The sequence below is a fragment of the Pomacea canaliculata genome, linkage group LG2 (genome assembly GCF_003073045.1).
Source record: "Pomacea canaliculata isolate SZHN2017 linkage group LG2, ASM307304v1, whole genome shotgun sequence".
Taxonomy (NCBI): Eukaryota; Metazoa; Mollusca; class Gastropoda; order Architaenioglossa; family Ampullariidae; genus Pomacea; species Pomacea canaliculata.
The window spans coordinates 9277441-9298026 of NC_037591.1; the positions used below are offsets into that span (position 1 = coordinate 9277441).

A 20586-nucleotide genomic window follows, 5' to 3' on the forward strand; every position below is an offset into this window, starting at 1 on the left:
AAGAAAAAATCAAATTATCCCAAGGCTTTTTGAGGTATTACTCAATGGTTACAGAGCAATGGACAGGATAATCTGTTGCACAGCAAAGTTGATGTTACCCACAAACCTGCAAGCACCAAACTTTTCTTTTTCTTAACTGAGCTGCTTCAGAAGGTGAATTAAATTATGCCCGGAATTATTAGTAAACAAAAATTTGTGCCCAGGTTTCATTACAATTTTTAATCTTTTCCATAAGATGATTTTTAACAGGAAAAATGAAACATTAACTCTTCCAATACAGTTCACACCTGCAGATGCAAACGTCTTCACAGCTACTGCTCATGCAGTTGTGTTAATTTTATCCCTAATGAATGAGTTAAACCATTACAAACTGTGCTCTATATAGATTCAGTATAGGTAACAAAAGTTCAAGATTCCACATCTTTCTCCAACTGCATCCTTTTTTATAAAAGAATTTTAATATTTGGTTACCACAAAAGAAAATTGCAAACAAATAGAAACTTGCCTTAAATAATGAACACCACATGCAACTTGAATGAACCAAACATCTATATTAGCTCATACTTTACAATTCTCAAAACACATTTTCTGGTTGCATCATTGGTGATCTTGAAAAATTGGTGTATATATATATTTTAAGTGGTTCATTCCTGTTTTTAAGTTATATAGAAAGAACTAAAATTTTCCTTTAGAAAAAAAAAAAAAAATGATTTCATGGAATGCTTATATCCAATATAATCCTCTAGTTCTTCGAAGTGGGTTTTTTACCACTTACTTGTCTCCTTCAGCAATCTTTTTTTTGTGTAGAAAATATCTAAAATATCATGAAGTATTAATAAATATGGTATTCTAAATGTGTTGAAATTAGTATTAACAATTAATGTTTGCCTTAGAAACAATCACAAGTAAAACTCTTTCCCACGTAAACTCTTACGTCTTTCATGCCCGCTTTGACTTTGTTTTGTGAGTGCTCTGCCTGGAACTGAAACACTTTCTGGGAAACTCTGGCTACTTGAAGGCTTTTCATCATCACCATTCACAAAATTATCACCGCCGTTTGGATGTGCGTGAAATGACTTTGGAAAACATGCGGTTGAAGTCTGCGACGCTAATTCTGCATCTCCGTCTCTGACTCCGTAGCATCATCAATTAGCCGGCCCTCTGTTTCTTCCATGGCTTTCAGCAAAAGTCTAACGTTTGTTTTATGCAAGAGCAGAGATTTTAAATTACTATAATTACGCTGTAAAATCTCTAATGCTCTATTTTTTTGTTCCATCTGTTGTTGTAACACAAACATCGTCCTTTCGCCATCACTCAGTTTTAGCCGCAATTCATCCAATTCTGCATTCTTAGCAGACGAAATTTCTGTCACCTTGGTTTGAAGGAACTGATCTTTGGCAATCAAAGCCTCGTGTTGTTCCTTCACTGTTTTCTCGAGTTCTGTTACACGTTTGTGGAGAAGAACCAAATGCTTGTTGGCTTCTTCGATGCTGGTTCGAGGAATCATTGTGGCTGATAGCAGATCAACGTTGCTGTCGTTTGCCCGGAAATGAACATCAAGGACATGCGCAACATCATTTCTGTATATATGGGTAGTTAAGCGACTCAAGGATTAACCCTCTATTTATGTTAAAGACTTCTTGTTAAGAAAGCTATAAAACATAAAAGTTATACTTGTAAAACACAAAATTACATATAAAGCCTCTTGAAAAAGTTCTATTTTAGCTAATGATAAACGATTTTATATTTAAATAGAGAGTTCTTAAAGATCTTGATTAACCCGATCCTCTTCCGCTTTCGTGTGTGCGCACGCGCGCTTTTGTGTAGATGTGAAGTTTGCCGCTCTGTCTCTTGGCGCCAGATATTTGTTAGTACGGTGGCATCAGAGACTTCATTTTTTTCCCTTTAATTTACATAATGGCTCTTGTGAACATATGCAATGTAACAGTTTTAAACAATCCATCTCCTTTTTTAAGGCCGTTTCAGTTTGAAATTACCTTTGAGTGCGCAGAAGATCTTCCTCAGGGTACGTTGATTCGTCTGCTTTTTTACGAACAAAAACAGTACATACACTAGTCTACCTGATCCTATCAACGGGCTTTACTGTCTAGCTTAGTGAATTTATTGTTTAGTCATCTATGTAATATCTATTTTTAGCGTCTTGAACTTGTGAAATCTACTAATTAAAAGTTTCGTTTATTGAAAGTTTTTTTCCCGCATTCTACGGAAAATTGCATTTGCGTAACTTAAAGCGATTTACTTGTCGCGAGTTACCTAAGTTTGGACAGATCGTTGTGCATTTTCTCAATAGTCAGTAGTAATTTAGTCAAACTGAGTATGTTTGTTATTTGTTATCATGACTGAATGGTTACCAGAGGACTACAGTAGATGTTATTATTGTGTGTGTGAAAAATAATTTTGAGTTGCCAAAGCTTTATGTTTTATTAGCAATTTATTGTCAGGAACATTAATCATGACAGTCACAACTTTCACATCACCACAAATTGTGAAAAAGTTATTGAGAAATCAAAATCATTGAAAAGATGTTTTTCTTTCTAGAAGAGTTGATGTGTGGTTTTGTTTTAGATCTGGAATGGAAAATCATTTATGTCGGATCTGCTGAAAGTATGGAGTGTGATCAAATTCTAGACACAATTCTGGTAGGACCAGTCCCAGGGGGCAGTCACATGTTCATGTTTGAGGTAATTTTTGTTATAATGAGAAAGTGAGATTATTTCATAGTCAGCATGAGCATGGGAGGGCTGCAATACTAACTACAGGTTGCTTCAGGTGAAACTGATGCTTTGATACTTTTTCGTCAGTGGAAAACAAAAGGTGCTTATTGTAAATTTATTTATACAAGTGTTCACATAGGTAGTTTCTCTCATAGTTTCTCCCTTTCACCTCCCTTAGAAAGTACCAGGAAGACAGCTGCCTTCAGCAGTGGATTAAGGGGATATTAAAAGCTAATAATATAGTATACACATGTTTTCACTGAAAATGAAATACAGTGTTGATAATAGCAATATTTATTTACTTTTCTTTAGGCAGGACCACCAGATACAAGCAGTATCCCTGTGGCAGATGTATTAGGTGTGACAGTTGTTCTTTTGACCTGCTCCTATCAGGGGCAAGAATTCATACGTGTTGGGTATTTCGTCAATAATGAATATGAAGATCCAGAATTTAAGGAAAATCCTCCAGCAGTCCCTTTGTTTGACAAGGTAAATGAATCTTTTACTAGCCATACTTCTATGTGTCCTCGTAATTTTATGTTGTATATCATACATATCACTTATGTATGAAGTTGTGCCATAAAGATCTTGCTGTGTAAAAATGTTTTCAAGCAGACGCTCTTTAAGAATAAATTTTTGAGGGTTTTGTTTTTCCTCATTCCCTCCTGACTCTGTACCTTTTCTTGGAAGAGTGATGCCCTTTTTGCCTTACTGGCTTGAGGAGACCAGCTCTCCAGATTTTTTTTGGATTTTGTCATTTTTCTGAGTTAATTTTGATTTTGAGGTCTATCATTTGACCTGTTGTTATTCTAATGATGTTTGGAAAAGAACAGTACAAAGCGAGACAAAGGACGTCAGAACCACATGGGCCCAACTGAAGGGGGCTCCCCAATATCAGGTCCATTGCCAAGGTGTTGTGGCCCTATGCTGCTTGAGGAGTAACAAGGACTAAACTAAACTATTCTAATTATGTGCAGGACTGTGGTTCTTGATCGGTTACAAATGATTCATTGGCTAACAGTCTTTTCTTGCCATTTTCATCTTAATCCATTTTCTTGTTTGTGCACATCAACAGCAAGATAAACCTGTTTAATATGGCAAAACTCGTTGATGAACTGAGGTGGCAAAAACAGTCTACAGCTTGTTTGACCAGCAGAGGTTTATCCTGAGCATTCATAAATCTGTTCTTTTTCATGACTTTCCCAATGAATGACAAACAGTTGTAGATCAACTCTAAATTGTGGACATTGAAAAGTTTAACTAGGCTGCACAGACAAGTCTGGTCCTCCGTTTTCTTCTGTCTACAGGATTTCTTTTCTGTCGTTGATGCATTTTATTTTATATATACAGTATGTGCTTGTGTTATGACGGAGTACTGTGTTCATTCAGTTGTTAATCAGATAGCACTACACTTTTTTTCCCCCATTCTGCACTTAATTCCCTTTTCTTTCCTATCATTGGTTGGTTTCTTCAATGTCTCCCTATTGTGATTATTATTATTGTTGTAATTATTATTTGTGAAGTACCGTGAGCTTGCTCATAAAGCTAGGATATGGTGCTATATACATAAACTTTATTATTAAATATTTTTGATAGATATCAGTTTTAATAATCTTGGGATAATTGTCTTCAACAGATTACAAGAAATATTCTGGCTGAGAAACCTAGAGTTACTCGCTTTAACATTCAGTGGCACAGTGAGCAAGTTCAACAACAGCAGCAGCAGAGCCATGACATGGAGGATTTCAATGACCTTGAGAACATTGAGCCTGGCATGAACACAGAATCTGTGTCCAACCTTATGGAGAACTCGCTTGCAATGCCAGTCTTAGGTTCAAAGACTGAGGAGAGTGTTGACAGTTTGGAAAAGATGTGTTCGTTTGTGCCAGAGTGAAGTCTTCTTTTGGAAAAAAAGAACCGTGAAGACTGATGTGTTTATGTAGAAGTGATTATGAAGTGCAGATGAGCTTTGTATGCTCTCAACAAATGGGAGAAACTGCAATGTCACCGTTCGTCTTTGGACTTGTTTGCATTTCTTGATTTCAGCAAAAACAGATTTTCATAAAATAATAATTTTGTTTGTACAGACATTAAATTATCAAACACATTATACCAGTATCGAACTTGTATGCTGGTGAGACACTTGTTTGAAGTTACACTACTGTGAACATTTATTTTGCTTACAAAGGAATATTCACATTTCTGCATGCACAGTTTGAAATTGATCCAAGTGCCCCATTAACAGGGTTTATACAAATACCTTGTTACCATATTCCCCTTCACTGTGTCAAAGTATTGTTTTTATAGCAGCATGTTCTTGGACTACTTGTGCTGATCTTTTCATTGAACCATCTTAATTTCTGTGTGATGAGACTTTTCTGTGCTCTTAAAATGTAACATGCATGAGCATTGTTTCTCTAGGTATGTTTGCTGTCCTAATTAGGTCAAATTCCTAGTGACAGAAACATACTGTGTTGGTTTCTCACTGTCTAAATAAGAAAGTTTTTCTGGATCTCAGGATCTGAGCAATTTTACTCCTAAATTTGTGTTTGAAATCAAAAGCAAAATATTAAGATAATAATTTTTAGATAACTTGCTGAGAAAACTTGGCAGCAACTAAACCATGCATATTTTGAGAGCTCCATGTATCATCATTAATGTATTTAAGAAAAAAAAATTGTCTGAATGCATGATGATTGAGTTTTAACATTTTGTTGTACTGTGTAAATGGTCTAAAAGGGTTTATCATTTGCAACGCATTTCTATTCTTCCATTCTCCCATTTGTTATCTGTGGCAGGGCATTGTGTCTGCATTCAGCTGAAGTCCATTGTGTCCTTGACTCAGACCTAAGCCAAAATTTCACTTAAAAGGTGCAAATGCTGTGTTGTCTTCTCCTCAGCCCCAGTTCACTAAACACTTGGATTAATGTGGGCGATTATAACGAATGAATTTTTTCATAGTTTATGTATGAAATTGTGACTAGTAAGCATAGAAATTGTAGTTGTAGGTAATATTTGTCTTTATAGGAAATAATATTTCTATGAAGATATATACACATTTGGGGTCCCTCCTCTCACTGTGCATGCAACATGTCATACCAGCAAAACATTTGAAACTGTATTAGGATGTTCCTTTTAAAAAAAAGAACTTTATGTTTTGGTCTTATTATTTTTAAGGCATATATTTATCTTCCAAACCATTCTAATTCAGTTACTTAACCGAGGAGTGGGAAACTGTTTTTTCCTTCAAGAGCCATTGTGATATTTATAACATCATTCGTGGGTTGTACAAAATTATCTACTCAAAAATGAGCATGCTTTATTTGGTCAAGCAGTAACTTCACCACAGTGTGTTAACATTTTTGAAATGTGTACAATCCCAGCCTGCCTGGCACTGCTGTCCTTAAAGTTTCGTAATTATGAAAAGTATGCTCTGCCATTATAAAAAGCATAGTGAAATACCTGTTTGGAGTCTGTAAAATATAGGTTAATGATTAAAAAATTCCCAGAGGAGACAGTATAGTAGCAACACTTTTTTCCTGATGCACAATTTTTGGTTTGGGGGTGTGCAATGAAAATACATTAGTAATAATAAGGATTATTTATTACACATATCTCCTAATGGAGGAGTTAATGACATTTACAAAATGGCTACACACATACTTGCACATAAAAAAAAATAACTTATAAGCCTAAAGGAATTTTACCAGCCAAAGCTTTGTTATTTGCTCATCCTTTGGAAATTCATGAAAGGATAATGTTGGAAATTTGTAAGCCTGAACTGCTCACTACATTGCGAAGTACATCATTGTATAAACTGACATGGCTTAAGAACGCTACTGGTATCAACAGCCGATATCTAACCAACAGTGGTCTACCCTTGGCTTGGAGTGTGTATAATTTTCCAATATTGTCCACTTAGGCAGCTTTCAGGTGATGATTGAGAAGCATACATGTCAGGACCTTTCATGGAAGATTTTATGTTATGGTGCGTTTAGAGATTAGACACAAATTTTTAGTGTGGTTTATGTAGAAATTGACATTCTATTAAGTGTTCGGGCCTAAAGCACAAGTACCAAGCAAGAACTAGACGTCTATGCTTGAACACAGAATGGGAAGCTACTGTAGTCTTTGCTGTGATTCTCTCCCTTTAGTCAGCCGCAAGGCACGCCCAATCACGAACAAATGTCTTTTGCCTGCGCATTGTAGTGTTCAAACAAAGGCACTAATTAACAAATAAACAACAGAGAGGGCTACCAAACAGCGAATTTACGCTACGTTCCAGCAGTAAAGGGTAATTACTGTAGATTTTACGGTAACGACGTCAGAGAATAAGTTAGTAACATTAGGAGAATACTGGAATATTTTGAGGATATGAAGGAATGTTATTTGAAACTAGAAAAAAAGTGATCATCACATCAGTTTATTCAATTCAGCTCAATTAAAGTTCGTGGCCAAAGCGAGTGAAGAAGGCGGAGTGGAATCCAGCCAATAGATCCAAACAGTTCGCACCTCCAATAACATATACAGTCCTGATTCAAACCAAAAGAGAAACAAAACGCTGCAGAAGCACAATCAAAGATGCAGGTCCAACACTCATATCCAAATCGAAGCACAGCCACAAAATCAAAATCAAGAACCTATTAGGCGAAGGGACAGAACTCTCATATGACCGAGGTAACTGCCACAAGTCTAAATATTCTTGTCTTCTCGATTAGGCACAAAATATTTTCATTTTTTAAAAAGTCGCACATATTACATGATCTACAATTGTTAATTATTATCTGTCTGAAATCATAGTCCGTTGGGTTTTTTATGTGTTGCCGGTGCAGCGAAACGTTTCTAGCCAATCAATTTGTTTTGTTTATTCTTAGTAGCTAATCATTTATCGGGTTCCTAAAAAGCGCGGGAAAGAGGTTACCCACAATTCTCTTCTCGTTGACTTCGCTGGAAGACATTGCTGATTGCGCAGAGAAAATGGAAGAAAACTGGGATGAAGATGTGAGTTTTTTGCTTTCAGCTTCATAAATTAAAAAAATATCGTGTACTTCATATGTTTAAAGATTTGTGTCATAAATATTTTTAAAACAACAGTGAGCATTGCTCGTATGTCGATAAAATTATGTGTATTTTTGAGTCTCGAGTTAAACCGCTATATAAAGAGAAAGTAACTTATGGCAGTAAATACGGAAAGAAATCTGGGAATTGAAAGTTGCAGGATACCCTCCCTTCACTATACAGAATCTTAATACTCGTTTTTGTTTGATAGGCATGAATGAATGCCATCTGCTGCTCAGGCTCGCACTCGCTAAGTAATTTTCTGTGTCACGTACTAAATATTTAGTCAGTAATTTTACAGTGTTATCCTTAGTCTGAGAATGCCGAATAAAAGATCCTCAGTAAGCCTAGAACTTGCTTTATTTTGCTTGTGTTTATTTTGGTATGGCGTGTTAAAGGGATACTGTTATATATCTTAACGAGTCAAGGGCAGAATCTTATTATTTTAAGACGGGTTTACAAAACTTGTTAATTTTCCAGATATACCTAGCTTAATATAATGCCATTTATCCCCCTTGTTGGAACAACTGAAGGATGGCTTACAGTACATTGAAGTAGATTATTAGGGACGCTATGACATACACCGCAAAACCAGATAAAAATCATAAGTCTCTAAGCCTGACCTCAGCAAACAAAAAACCCCAATCTCTAGCCTAATGCTAAAAAGTGTTATAGCATGAGCTTTCTTAAAGTTATACCTATATCTACACATTTTGTTCTGCTTTTTATTACCAGGTTTCGGGCACTTCTTTGAGTACAAGTAAGTTCTTACAAACTATGCTCTTTTTCTTCCGTTGGTGTACAATTGGCAGACCATTTGTAATTTTTAGTGATACAGGGGGATCTGTATGCTTACTGACAATGTCCTCATTTTAAGGAAATGAGACAGGGTACCCAATGTTGCTCAGGTCAGTTCCCCCCTTGATTTCATCTGTATAGTTTTGATATGCCTGTTGAATCTAGTTCATTCCATTGACTTGTGTGACATCAGTGTAGTAAAACAATGATTCACTCTAGTTGAGACATCAGGTGTCACAAAGATGACAGTAAGTTATTTTAAAGTTTGATATCCATGGATTTTTTAAAATATTTTATTTGAAGCATTAGAGCATAGTAGGAAATGTTAAGAAGTTGACATACTCTTGAACATCATCCAAAAACTGCCTTAGACATTCATGTAGATGAAATAAGCAGGCCTGCCAGATTTGGTGACACTTGGTGAAACTGACCATTCCTTGATACAGTGGCTACATTTATAAGTCCGTGAGTTAAGAGTTACTAACATTCTAGATACCTATATATCTGTACTTCAGGATAGGTGAAGGCCAGCCATTTTACCCTCACCACCACCATAGTTTCAACCAAATCATCATATGTGCCACTAAATAAGAGGATTTTGATGTTTTCTCGTTTCTCATCTTTGATGAATGTCAATCTTGCTTTTGTGTGCATGAGAGAGAAGATGCAAGTCCATATAAATTTTTTTTTCCCCATCAACAACTCATTCATTTGTAAGTGCAGTTTACCTTTGAATTGCAACTCTATTATGGGTTATGACTTTCAACAAGTGCAAGTTTTCCCCTATATGTGGGATCTAGTAGTTGACTTGTACAACACAAGGAACCAGTTCAGTTGTAAAAGATGTCTGATGCATCAAGTGATTTCCAAAATAGTCATAGTTTTTGAGAAAAAGTCTGTAGGCCTATAAATGCAGTCACTGAAGAGTTCAGAGTATAAAAATAGCCCCCCCCCCTTTTTTTTTTACATGTGCTTAGGAGAAGCAAATTGCTTAGTGATTAGAACACTAGCATCCAAGGCAAGAATCGTGTGCACTAGCTGCTTTAGAATCAGAAGTATGGTTCAGAAGATAATATCTATGCATTTGGCTTAAGTTCGGGTTTGTAATTTTTTTATTACTGTGTTTTGAATTTATGCTTATGTATTACTGAGTGCTATATTTGGGTAATTCCCTGGAATGTAATGATTGCAATTCTTCAGAACAAGTTTTCTTTTCCCTCAAGGCCAACAGTTTGCTCTGAGAATGTTTTGACTAAGCCAAGAGGGTTCGGCCGAGGAAAAATCTTGGTAGACAACATGAATGCTTTGAACATTAGTGGAGATGCACAAAATAAACCTCATACAAATGGATGTGGTCCAAAGATAGGTTCAGTATTTGGGAACAACACTTTTAGTAAGAAAGAAACAAGTAACAATGACATCGGGTGGAATGAAGATGCCATATTGACTGCAGATGGTGATAGCAGAGGCAGTGGTACCTTTCGAGGATTTGATTCAGAGAGAGGTAAACAATCATCCATTTGCAGCAACACCAATAGTATCCAGCTTTGATTTAAAAATGTGAATAATTAACAATAGTTTAACATAGAGCTCATTAAAACATAATCAGAATTGGAATAATCCACAAATAAGCCCCATCACTGTTGAAACTGCAGGGTTTACAGCTGGGGAAAAAACTTAGACTTATAATCCAAAATTTACGGTAATATAAATTTGCAAGCTTCTATATATTTAGCCTATTTTAGTTTGACCTGCAAAAATAGATGTACTTCAAATGGTGCTATCAGCTTTTTGGTATTGATCTTTTAACCAGGTGTGGAAGTAATATACTTCAGCTGTTTTTATTCAGTCATATTATTTGCTTTGATTTGAAATGTTTCAGGTGGAAGATTTGGGACTACTAACGATGCTCCTAGGTAAAGTGTTTATTACATTTTCAATTGCTCTTTGATATGTCACTGTGTGTGCAAAAGTTGTATACCTGTACGATGTATCTCTGTTTATCTACAGAAAATAAGACAGAATATGAGCTAAATTATTGACCACCAAGTATGTTAGGGCTTTAGTTGAATAAATCTGGTATAAAAACAAAACTAGCTTGTCTAATTATCGTGAAATGTTTTTTAAAAGTGTTTGAATTTTTTTTTTTTCAGAGGTGGAAGGTTTGGTCCAAAAGGTAAGCTCTTGTTAGTGCACTTTTGTTTTTGCTAGTCATGCTTTCAGAGGAGTTTCGCATTTACTGGCAAGTAAAGCTCATTCAGATGAGAAATTCGGAGTATGATTTGGTTCTGCATTAGTGTGGTGAACATTTAAGGAAAAAACAAAAATCTCTGTACATAAAATTGTGCTGTAAATAATCTGTAATATAAACAATCTGCAATCCTTTTGCCTACCTATTTGAAAATACCTCAGTAGCGAAAGGTTTTTTTAATGGCAGTCTGTTAGTATTTGAAGTCTTTGCTGTGTAAAACACAGATGGTGCTGGAGGATCTGGGTGCCACAGGTGTGGTGAAGAAGGACACTTTGCTAGAGACTGCCCCAGTGGTGGCCGGAGTAGCTCTGGCTGCCATAAATGCGGAGAAGAAGGGCACATGGCCAGGGAATGTCCAAATAACAGAGGAGGAGGACATAGTTCAGGCTGTCGAAAGTGCGGAGAACAAGGACACTTTGCTAGGGAATGCCCAAATGGAGATGTTGGTTCTGAGGGAAACAGTTGTCGAAAGTGCGGGAAAGGAGGACACTTTGCAAGAGAGTGCCCTGATGGTGGAGAGGGGAGCTTCGGTGGTAGTGGATGTCGGAAATGTGGAGAAGAAGGACACTTTGCACGAGACTGCCCGAACAGTGGCAGTGGTAATGCTGGTAAGTGTTTGTACACAGAGCTGAAGATAACTACATTCCACATTTATTAAAAAACATAATAATGATAATTGGCTGTAAACAAGATGTGTGCCCAATGAGTTTAAGGGTGCATTCTATTGATGTATGCATTTTGTCCACATAAGGTTAGGAGTTGCTCAAGAGAAAAGTAGTTTCTGGTGACTTGGTTGAACCAGCATCAAATTTTAATGCTTAGCTATGTATATATCACATGTTGTTTACATTTTTTAATTCTAAAATGCTGCAACTATACATCTAAATAAAACAAGCGTACCAAAATGCGGTTGCAAGTAAAAAAACTGACTTCTTTTGTGTGTGAAGAATTCTAACCTTAATCTTATCTGTTTGAAATTTCATTATTTTAAAATGTTTGCATCATAATGAATGCTACGTGATTGGCAGTAATCTCTATTTAGCAAGCCCACCAAGACTTGTGGCATTAGTTTACATGGCTGGCAGCCTTGCAATGATATAGTTTTGGTTGCTGGTTTGCCTGTCACTGCCACCTTCTCTCCACAATACATGCAGTTAAACAAAAAACTCATGTTTGTCCTGTCATGTACATATTCCTGTCTACTGTAATGGCTGTCTCATGCATGTCCCTCAACATTATTCATCATTATTATGATTTACTGTTAATGTCAGGAAAAAAGCTGCTAGATTTATTGAATTTTGAGTTATACGTTACCATGGAAAGGCCAGACAAAAGGAATTAATGGGCCAACCATTCTCCAACCTAGTTTTAGATTATTATGTGTGCTGAACCTGAAAGAGTTTTGGAATGACTTACGATATTTAACTCAAAAGAGAAAAAAAAGGCTTGTACATTTTGGACAAGAAGTCAATTTTCACTGTGGGTACTCTTTAAAAAAAATTTGTTTATTACGGTATCTTATTAATCTATTTAAAATAAGAAAACACTTAAATGTATTCAAAATGTAAAGTTTAGTTCTTGAAATTTTCATTATTTAAATCCAAAGTGTTTTTGGAAAGCAGTAAAATTGATATATTAACAAAATGCTTAGTTTTTAAGGTCAGGCATTTACTCCAAAAATTAAAATCTTACGAAGTTGGTTCGTTTTTAACTATATGGGGGGGGGGTGTTTTTACGCCGTGTCAGCAGCTAAGGCTATATTACGGCAAGCAGCCAGCCCTGTAAACATGCCACGTGCAGAGAAAGATCAGCATGCCCGAGACGAGAAATGAACCAGGCAGCCAACCTTCACTGTATTGGTGACAGGCGCTAACCGTTGCGCCACCGGACCGCTTTTTTAACTATAGAGGGCTAAAATACCATTTATATAGCACATAAATGTTTTTAGGTACCTACACCAAAAGTTGGACTTTAATCAACATATTTCAGTAACGGTATACAATTATTTTTAAAATGCATACACTATCATGTACCAAAACTTTGAGTGTTTTTTGTAAACTAGAGATGATGAATGTAAGATGGCATAAGAATTTTTTATTTTCTAAAAAGGTCTGATAAATATAACCAAACATAATATCCACCCAATTTTCTCTCTTCAAATGTCTATTTCTGCCAAATTAATGTTCCTACAAGGATATCCATATTTCATCCTTTATGTTAAATAAAACTACTAAATATGAATATGAAAGCTGTGTTCCACATTTAGCACAGCATATATGCAGGGCCCAGGGCTTGTCTTGGTGCCAGTCTTGCATCTGAAGTAAGGATGACATACCTTATTCACTTGAAAAGTGATTTTTTTTTCTGATTGGCAAGTGTCACTTCCCCTCAGATAAATTATCCACAGTAGTAACACACTTGTGAGGCATTAGTGTTTTGTATTGTAACTAAATGAATAAGATATGTAACTACTTTAAGAGATTGAAGTGTTGCTTCACGTTAGACAAAAAATGTCAAATATGTCTGTGTCCTGCGCTTTTTAAAAAAAAATCTCTTGTGGTATATGATGGGCCAAAACAAGACATGTATCTACCAAATTATTCTTTTATGGCTATTTAGGTGACAGGCCAAAAGAGAACTACATACCACCAGATCTTCCAGAAGATGAGGCATCGGTGTTTCAACCAAGCATTCAGAAAGGAATTAACTTTGACAAATATGACAATATTGCGGTGGAAGTGACAGGAGATGACAAGTTACCACCCATTAACTCCTTTGATGAAGCTGATTTGCTGCCTACCTTTGTGAAGAATATTAAACGTGCTAATTACACCAAGCCTACCCCAATCCAGAAAAATGCCATACCAACCATTTTAGCTGGAAGAGACCTTATGGGTTGTGCTCAGACTGGTTCTGGAAAGACTGTAAGTTTTGTGTGATTGTGTCATTAAAGTAATGCTGCTTATGACTGCTACAGCAATTTTATTAAGTTGAGAGATGATTCAGAGCACCCTTAGTTTCTATGAAAACTGATCTTTCATATCATTTTTTTTTTTTAATTTACATTGTCCAAGGAAGGTGCTAAAAAAGTTATCAGTGCTATGACTTACTGTCCTAACATGAAGTGCAAGAGCTTTGGAAACTCAATGAAAGTATAAGAGAGAAAACTGTTAACATCTGACAAGTTAAGTGTTTTTACAAAGGTGATGTGTTTCAATTTTGCAGGCTGCTTTTATTCTTCCTGTTTTGACGGCAATGGTCAGAAATGGGCTGACAACTGGAAAATTCAGTGAAGTGCAAGAGCCACAGGCTATTGTCATTGCACCAACTCGTGAGTTGGTTTTGCAGATTTATGGTGAAGCTCGAAAGTTTGCATTTGGCACAGACATTCGCCCTGTAGTGGTGTACGGGGGAACTTCTGTCGCTCACCAGCTACGACAGGTAGAGCAGGGGGCACACTTTGTGGTTGGCACGCCAGGCCGTCTGCTGGATTTTGTCAACAGGGGGAAGGTAAGTGCCAGCAAAGTTGCTTTCAAAAACCGTCAACACGTGGTTTTCATAATTTCTCTTTTCCCACCCCATTAATCCATGTTAAATAAAAAGATGAAGATAGGCTAGCAGCCTTTTAGTTACTGAGTGGAGGGTGCAGGGAGATCACATTTTTGCCTGGGCGGTGCTCAGCTTCCTTCACTCATGCCTTATCTGCCCCAGGAAGTCCGGTACCTATTTCATTGGTCAAATGGATAAAGCGCACTGCATCACAAGTACATTGCATCATCCAACATGCATGCGCTTGGACTCAGTCATCATTGCTCTGATCACCCAGTTGTCCACTTTCTCTTCGTGTTAGATCTGGGGCGGAGAAAGTTCCTAGGCAAGATAGTGGCACAAATGGTGTAAAAGCATGTGAAACATTTTGTAATCCTAGATAAGAGTTAAATGAAATGACATTACATTATTTTAAAACTGGGAATTCCTATTTTTGCTGAAAGTTTAGAAACATGTTCTGTTCCTTAATGTTGATTTAAAATATGTACCAGACATTGATTATTCTGAAAGTCTCTGTAAAGAGTTTAATTAAATCTTAATTGTGGCTATTGCTGTGGGCGCTATTCCTCATGTTTTCTTTGCGTTAAGAGATAGTGGCTTATTTACCAAATGCAAAAAAATGGTACTATTATATTGCCAGTGGATTTCAACGGAAAATGTCATCTATAAAAAATAAACCAACATTAACTGACAAAAGAAAAGGCAGAAGTGGAAGACTTTTCTCTGCCAAGCCAGATAGCATTATACGTGTGTTAAAGTGGAAATCTCAGTGCTATTATTATCCTCTTTTTTTTTTTAAAGAGCACCATCACATGCTTTGCTTTTAATTTTCCTCAAAATACTTTTTTGCTTGTTTTGCAGTTGAGTCTCCGAAAGGTAGAGTTTCTAATTTTGGATGAAGCTGATAGAATGTTGGACATGGGATTTGAGCCTGACGTTCGTAAAATTGTTGAAACACTTGGCATGCCTCCCAAGGGCAAGCGCCAGACTCTCATGTTCAGTGCCACTTTCAAAGAGGAGATTCAGAAGCTGGCTGCTGACTTTCTGCAGAACTACCTTTTCATAACTGTGGGGATTGTGGGAGGAGCCTGCAGTGATGTTGAGCAAAAATTCTTTGAAGTCGATCGCTTAAAAAAGCGTGAGCATCTGTGCAACATTCTGAATAACTCAGGTATGCATATGGCCATTATCACTTGCATGGTCTGCAGTATTTTACAGTGATGCATGCTTCTAATCTGCATTTCTTGAATTTTTGGGAGTCAATTGTGTTTTTATTTTGAAAAGTTTATTACCAGTTTATTTTTCGACAAAGGCCTGGTACAATTTTATGAGCCCAAGTTTGGTTACTTGAATTTTAAGTCTTAAGACATTGAAGGTGCTATGTAGCCCTGCCTGTTCAAAATAAGGTGTGAAATATTTTCATGGCCTGGTGTCAAGGGAAGTTGCTCACAAAATCTCTTGGTTTCTGCTGTTGAGAGAAATGGTATTCACATTTTGCAGGTTCAGACAAGGTTTTGGTGTTCGTCGGACAAAAACGTAATGCAGATTTCTTAGCTTCTTACTTGTCACAGTCAGGTTTCCCAACCACAAGTATTCATGGGTAAGTAACTTGTATCTGTGTTTTGTTGGTCTAATTATTGTCTTGCTTGATAATTATATAAGTTAATGTGATGTCTGAATTTTGTGGAATTTAAATATAGAAGAAAAGAGTGTGTGTATTTAAACCTTTAACTTCTACATAATATACTTTTTAAATGTTTTGTTTTATGTTATCTCTGCTTAGTGATCGCCTACAACGTGAACGAGAAGAAGCATTACACGATTTCAAAACGGGAAAACTGCCTATTCTTATTGCAACAAATGTTGCTGCACGAGGTTTGGATATCCCTGAGGTCAAACATGTTATTAACTATGACCTGCCTGCAGAAATCGATGAGTATGTGCATCGAATTGGCCGAACAGGACGATGTGGTAATCTGGGGAAGGCTACAAGCTTCTACTCTCATGATACAGATAGTGCCCTTGCTCCAAACTTAGTCCGCATCTTGAAAGAGGTTTGTCTTGGATTTTTTTTCTCAGAGCTGTTGGCCATCATTCCACTTGTAACCCTACCTAGCATGTTATCTTTCATTTTAGTCCCTTTTCCCCTTTTTGGACAAATGAGATTGAAGTTTTTAGATCATGGTCTCCGTATCCTGCCATATCCTTCAGGGTTTGTAATTTATATCGTTCCTTCTTACAGTTGTTGTGCATTCATACAGTGCTTTGTCTATATGATGTAATGGTTCAGTTCTCCTTCATTTTCTTAACTTGGATGCCTTGATAAAATGATTAAACAAACATAGATGCGTAGGCTGGCGTTGACTGGGGGAAATATCTCCCTAACTGGTTGAAGACAAACTTTTTTCTATACTGTATTCTGAACACTGATCTTCACCTGGCTTGATTATCATCTTGCATCCATCCTAAGCTGTTGTGTTACATCACTGCTTCATCTTAAGTGTTTTGCTTCTTTAGACATTTATTTGCTATTCCCGTGCAGTGCACCAAGATTGTCTTTTTGATAGCAAAGCATACCATACAAATGCACTCTTATTACTTTCCAGCCATTGCTGGAGAAAGGTGCTATACAAGAGCACATATTTTTCATTCATAAATTGAACAATAATCGTTTATTGATGCATTAATTAATTGCAAATGAGTTGGAATGAGTCAACAGTTTTCAGCTATTTTGTTGATGGAAATGGTCATTGCTAGGGTTCTGAATCGATGGAATCACATTGTTTTAAATTTTGTATTGGCGACTAACAAAAAAGCCTATAGCCATTAATGATTTCCTAAAAGGTGACCTGGGAAAGTTGATAGTAGATGAAATACTATTTATGTCTTTGGCCTTTCACTCTTACAGTAAGTTACTAAGTTACAGCAGAGAATGCCAGTTTCAACAATATGCAATGTCACCCCAAGATAGCTATTTTCTTGAGCCACTTTTTGTCTTAAGAATTCTGCTTAAAAGAATGTGCACTTCATAGGTTCAGCCAGATGTAGTTTGCAGCAAAGCAAATAGTACGACAAAATGATTCACTCCAAACCTTGCAGGCATAAATCTACATTCCTGTAAAGGACTAGTACTAGACAAAACTATAATTTTAAGGGGCAATCTGCAAACTGCTTAGCTCATATTCTAACCCTTTCTTTTGCTGCCTATTGACTAGTCTGTGGCTTGTCTTCCTCTGCAGATCTCTTAATCCTTGCTGTTTGTTCCCCGATTCCTCTGTGCCTTCTACATTTGTATTTTATTACTTTTTTTTTTTCTTTTCCTTTGTATGCTGTCCATATCTTGTTCTTGACTTCAGCATTGAGTGCGTGATCATACACAATGTTAATCACACACTGTAAATCTCACAATTCCCACCCCTCCACCCCAAAATCTCTGTGGTAAAACAGTATATCAGCTTAAAGGATAGTGAGCGTGTTTTTTTATGGCCATTGACATATTTCTTTCTCATTCAGTCAAGACAAGAGGTGCCAGACTGGTTGGAAGCATATGCTGCCGGAGGATTTAGTGACTACAGCAGTGTTAGTCAGTTTGGTGGCAAGGATATAAGACGGCAGAGGGGAGGAAAGGTGAGATGAATGCCGATTGATAGAGAGGACCAAGACTTGTATTACTGCAGTAAAAGCATATACCCATTTGGTTGTGATTGTAAGGATTGCTCACAATTTTTTTAAAGACAAAACAACTGAAGACCTTAACAAAAGCAGTTTTTTTGTTCTGGCAATTCAGAATGTTGAAGTAGGAAACCTTCCTGCAGGATGGGTCGTTATTTTGATTTCTTCTTTTCTCCTCTCTAGTATGGTGGCGGCGGCGGCAGCAGTTTCACAGGTGGGGAACCCAGCTTTACAAGTGGAGAGACAGACTTAGATTTTGGTGGCTCTTACAACGCTGGTGGTGGTGGTGATGAGGAATCCTGGGACTAACATGAAAGGAACTTATCACCAATGCTGTGTGCAACCACATTCCACAAAGGCTGTTTTGAACTTTGATGCAAAAAAAACTTGAATTATAATTCTGTCGACATTGATATACTCTTTTTGTTTAGCCTGTTGCAGTTTTTTTTTTTTTTTTTGTTTTTTTTTTTTTTTGTTGTTGAGTAGTTCAAGAAGCTTCATTTGTTGGGTAGGTATGCATGCCAAGTTCTCCATTTTGATCGAGGGGTTTCTCTCTCGTCAGCTCTTTCCTCAGTAGTGTGAATTGCCTTATTGGCAGCACTTTCCTACTAAGCAAACCCAACCTTAAGTGAGACTTGCAAGCAACCCAACCTAAAGTGAGACTTGCAACTACTTGTGACATCAACTAGCCATGTTGAACTGCTGCAGGAGTGAATATGGCTGGCTCTATACACCATGCCGAACACCAACAGTAGATGGATGAACCATCTAGAGCAGGGGTGTCAAACTCGATTACACAGGGGGCCAAATCTCACATCGTACACAAGGTGGCGAGCCGAAGGTTATTATTTAAGTCCGATAACTTTTTATTGAACAGTAGAAAACTAAACTTTTTGTTATTAATTTTGCGTAAGCAAAATCATACATTAAAACAAAATTAAAGTAATAACAAACCAAGGCTTAGCAGTTTTTCTTCTTCAGAAGTGGACTTTTTGACATTTTTTCTTGGCAACAAGTTCGGTTATATTTGGAGTAAGTTTCTGTGTTGTGGAGATTCTCAGGATGGACTGCAAGTGTACATCAGTAAGACGACTCCTGTGTGATGTTTTGTTGATCTTCATCACAGAGTAAAGTTGCTCACACAAATAAGCTCCACGTTGAGGACTTTAGCACACAACGCTTCTTGGTGTATTATGCAGTGATATGCTTTCTACTGCCCAGTACAATTTTCTTGGACATGTGACCGCATCTTTGCAACTAGTCCACTCTGTGGCCGCACATCGCCGGCGCTCCATCTGTTGTAAGGGCAACAAGTTTGTCCCAGGGCAGTTCATGTCAGTTATACTGTGACATACGTTGTCAAAAATGTCCTTTCCTGTCGTCCCATGCATGGATTTTATGTCTAATATTTCTTCTGTGATATTCAGACTGGAGTCGACTCCACGGATGAAGATGGCGAGTTGTGCGGTGTCCGTCGTGTCAGTGCTTTCATCGACTGCAAGAGAGTATGCAACGAAGTCTTTGCTTTTTTCGATCAGCTGTGTTTTCACATCAGTGGCCATCTCACAAATCCTATTAACAACCGTGTGTTCTGCTGAGGCTTACATTTGCAAACATTTGCTTTTTGTTTGGACACAAGACTTCACACACTTTCATCATGCAACTCTTCACAAACTCTCCCTCACTGAATGGCCGGGCTGACAGCGATCTCCTCTGCCCAATAAAACTTGCTCTCGCAGCAGCTTCACTTTGTGATGTTGCTATAGTGAACAATGTCTGCTGTGATCTTAGATTCCTCGTAAGTTCTTCCACTTTCTTTAACTTCTGTTCTGCATTCAGGCTTTTCAACTTGTCCTGATGTTTAGTCTCGTAATGCCGTCTCAGATTGTATTCTGTGGTCACAGCTATTGTATCTCCACAAAGTAGACACACTGGTTTACCGCTGATATTAGTAAACATGTATTCAGCCTCCCATTGGCTTTGAAAGACTGCTTTCAAAATCAACTTTTCTCTTTTGCTAGCTTTAAATTAACATTAAGTAAAAGTCTTTAGAAAAGTCACAACACGTGCTTAGCTCTGATCATCTGCCTTTGTTCCCTGCCAGATGGCGCACCAATACCTAGGCACACTACACACAGCTTTCAATTAATTCTAATAAATAATCGCGTGCTCTGCTCTGCTCAGTACTATTTGCTATGACATGTGATGTTATTGCATCAGTATATGTATGTAAAAGAAGATATAATTAGGAAAAAAAAGACACAAATCATCAATACACAAGCAGCAACTATTTCAACACCGTGGCTTGCTATTTATACTCAGATACTAATCTCTTTGGCGGCAGTTATTCCCTCTTGGCGACGCAGGAACTGGACAGTCAGTATTCCACAGTTGGCACTTATCATCCACAGTCCACGTGTATAATTCAGTTCACACGTATCATGCACAGTTTGCACATATAATTCTAGTTGGTAGGTATATATATATAAAATCCACTGTCCTTGGAGAAGCTATCCTCCCACC

General features: G+C 37.2%; 3 protein-coding genes across 3 annotated transcripts; 2 read left to right on the forward strand and 1 right to left on the reverse strand.

Moving 5' to 3' along the window:
* Positions 1-1108: 1108 nt before the first annotated feature.
* LOC112557829 lies at positions 1109-1507 on the reverse strand. The gene has a single exon (XM_025227894.1). It carries the CDS (start codon positions 1505-1507, stop codon positions 1109-1111), a length of 399 nt encoding a protein of 132 aa, XP_025083679.1.
* Positions 1508-1812: 305 nt separating this feature from the next.
* On the forward strand, positions 1813-6257 carry LOC112554203 (histone chaperone asf1b-B-like). The gene is made up of 4 exons (XM_025221856.1): positions 1813-2026; positions 2587-2702; positions 3048-3224; positions 4372-6257. Exons 1-4 carry the CDS (start codon positions 1918-1920, stop codon positions 4627-4629), a joined length of 660 nt encoding a protein of 219 aa, XP_025077641.1. The 5' UTR covers positions 1813-1917; the 3' UTR covers positions 4630-6257.
* A 1345-nt stretch (positions 6258-7602) lies between these two features.
* Positions 7603-18496, forward strand: LOC112554154 (probable ATP-dependent RNA helicase DDX4). Its single transcript, XM_025221783.1, has 13 exons — positions 7603-7736; positions 8529-8553; positions 9815-10095; positions 10474-10507; positions 10745-10767; positions 11067-11450; positions 13462-13766; positions 14068-14352; positions 15253-15562; positions 15892-15991; positions 16175-16445; positions 17905-18018; positions 18247-18496. Exons 3-13 carry the CDS (start codon positions 9888-9890, stop codon positions 18370-18372), a joined length of 2160 nt encoding a protein of 719 aa, XP_025077568.1. The 5' UTR covers positions 7603-7736; positions 8529-8553; positions 9815-9887; the 3' UTR covers positions 18373-18496.
* Positions 18497-20586: the final 2090 nt, after the last annotated feature.

Bases quoted from the DNA above. Each gene is read 5' to 3' on its own strand.
- LOC112557829 (XM_025227894.1), bottom strand. From the start codon at position 1,507: ATGATTCCTCGAACCAGCATCGAAGAAGCCAACAAGCATTTGGTTCTT.
- LOC112554203 (XM_025221856.1), top strand. From the start codon at position 1,918: ATGGCTCTTGTGAACATATGCAATGTAACAGTTTTAAACAATCCATCT. The intron at 2,027-2,586 runs GTACGTTGATTC...GTTTTGTTTTAG, and splicing joins CGCAGAAGATCTTCCTCAGG to ATCTGGAATGGAAAATCATT. The intron at 2,703-3,047 runs GTAATTTTTGTT...ACTTTTCTTTAG, and splicing joins GTCACATGTTCATGTTTGAG to GCAGGACCACCAGATACAAG.
- LOC112554154 (XM_025221783.1), top strand. From the start codon at position 9,888: ATGAATGCTTTGAACATTAGTGGAGATGCACAAAATAAACCTCATACA. The intron at 10,768-11,066 runs GTAAGCTCTTGT...TGTAAAACACAG, and splicing joins TGGAAGGTTTGGTCCAAAAG to ATGGTGCTGGAGGATCTGGG. The intron at 15,992-16,174 runs GTAAGTAACTTG...ATCTCTGCTTAG, and splicing joins CCAACCACAAGTATTCATGG to TGATCGCCTACAACGTGAAC.